At 49.6% G+C, this 1540-nt stretch overlaps 1 protein-coding gene across 1 annotated transcript in view; it reads right to left on the reverse strand.

Moving 5' to 3' along the window:
• Nucleotides 1–1540, reverse strand: part of MUC22 (mucin 22) — a 24215-nt gene that overhangs the window by 1961 nt on the left and 20714 nt on the right. Inside the window, exon 5 of the mRNA XM_011945064.1 lies at nt 656–1041. Coding sequence (XP_011800454.1) covers nt 656–1041 — 386 coding nt within the window. The remainder of the gene's footprint in view (nt 1–655; nt 1042–1540) is intronic.

Genomic DNA, 1540 nt, shown 5'->3' on the forward strand with positions numbered 1-1540 from the left:
CTTCCTTCCTTCCTTCCTTCCTTCCTTCCTTCCTCCCTTCCTTCTTTCTTTCTTTCTCTCGAGACAGGGTCTTGCTCTGTCACCCAGGCTGGAGTGCAGTGGCGTGATCTCTGCTCACTGCAACCTCCATCTCCCAGGTTCAAGCGATTCTCGTGCCTCAGCCTCCCAAGTAGCTGGGACTACAGGTACATGCCACCACTCTTGGCTAATTTCTGTATTTTTAGTAGAGACAAGTTTCACCATGTTGGTCAGGCTGGTCCCAAATGCCTGGACTCAAGTGATTTGTCCACCTTGGGCTTCCGAAGTGCTGGGATTACAGGCGTGAGCCACTGCGCCCAGCTGCTTCTTGCTTTCTTTATGTTTATGTCCTCCTTGTTCTCTCTCAGTATTTCCTTTGTTCTCTCAGTATTTCCCGTCACTTTGGCCCCAACTCCATCTTTTCCCTCTTCTTTTTCTACTTTGCTTCTCACTTTCTCTGACTTAAGGATTCTCTGTGATCCTTACATCAGGCTAGGTGATTCTTTCCTTCTGAGTGCACCAACTTACTCCCCTTTCTCATTCTGGATTTTTCCAAAGCACTGCTGACATGATTTCCCCCACCATTAAGACCTGCCTTCTCTCCAGGCTCCCCTGTGAACCCACCCTGGGTACTCACCAGACAAAAACTCAGTCCTACTGACAATCCAACACCAGCCACAACTGCAGCCAGGGAAATGAGGATGATAGCCCAGGGCTGTAAATATCCACTTGGTTTGATCATGTTTGTGGGCGTGTGGCTCATGCTAACTGTGTTTGTGCCCGTGGACACTAGGCCTGTTTCCTGGGAGGTGCTGCTAGTTGGCTCACGGGTGGATCCTGTGGTGGTCCTGTCGCCAGGGGCTGAGGTGGTAGATGATGCTCCCCTAGTAGATGTATCCAGGCCAGAGGTGTTTGGGACTATTCCTGTCACAATATGGCTGGCAGCAGAGGCCGTGGAGTCTATTCCAGAGGTCATGGTGACAGAGCTGGAGGCGGTGGGTCTGGTTCCAGTGGTCTTAGTGCCTACGAAACAGGTCACACAAGATGATGCATTTGTAGCGGAGATGATTAAAGAGGAATGGGGGTGCTTAGAGCAGAGGAGTGTGAATCTAACAAACCTATGGTGGAGGTGGCTCAGGAGAGGGGTGATGGGGGAGGAGAGATGGTAGAAAGCAATTCTGCTGTGGCCATGTCCCCAGAATGGAAGTAGGTGTCGTACAGAGAAGGAAGTAGAATGTGTCACCTGGTGGGGTTGGTGATGGAGGAGGCAGAAGGTTGAGGAAACGTGATCGTGATGGGTTCAGAAGTGGAAGATCTATTTGACTTCGGAAGCTGCCACCCAAATAGAAGGCAGCGGGCTGTTTAAAAGGAATGAATTAACAGCATTTGCGGTGTCCTGGATGAGACTGGAGACTATTATTCTAAGTGAAGTAACTCAGGAATGGAAAACCGAACATCGTATGTTCTCACTGATATGTGGGAGCTAAGCTTCGAAAATAGGAAGACATAAGAATGATGCAAT

This window comes from Colobus angolensis, unplaced genomic scaffold, assembly GCF_000951035.1.
Source record: "Colobus angolensis palliatus isolate OR3802 unplaced genomic scaffold, Cang.pa_1.0 Scaffold238, whole genome shotgun sequence".
NCBI classification, from domain to species: Eukaryota; Metazoa; Chordata; class Mammalia; order Primates; family Cercopithecidae; genus Colobus; species Colobus angolensis.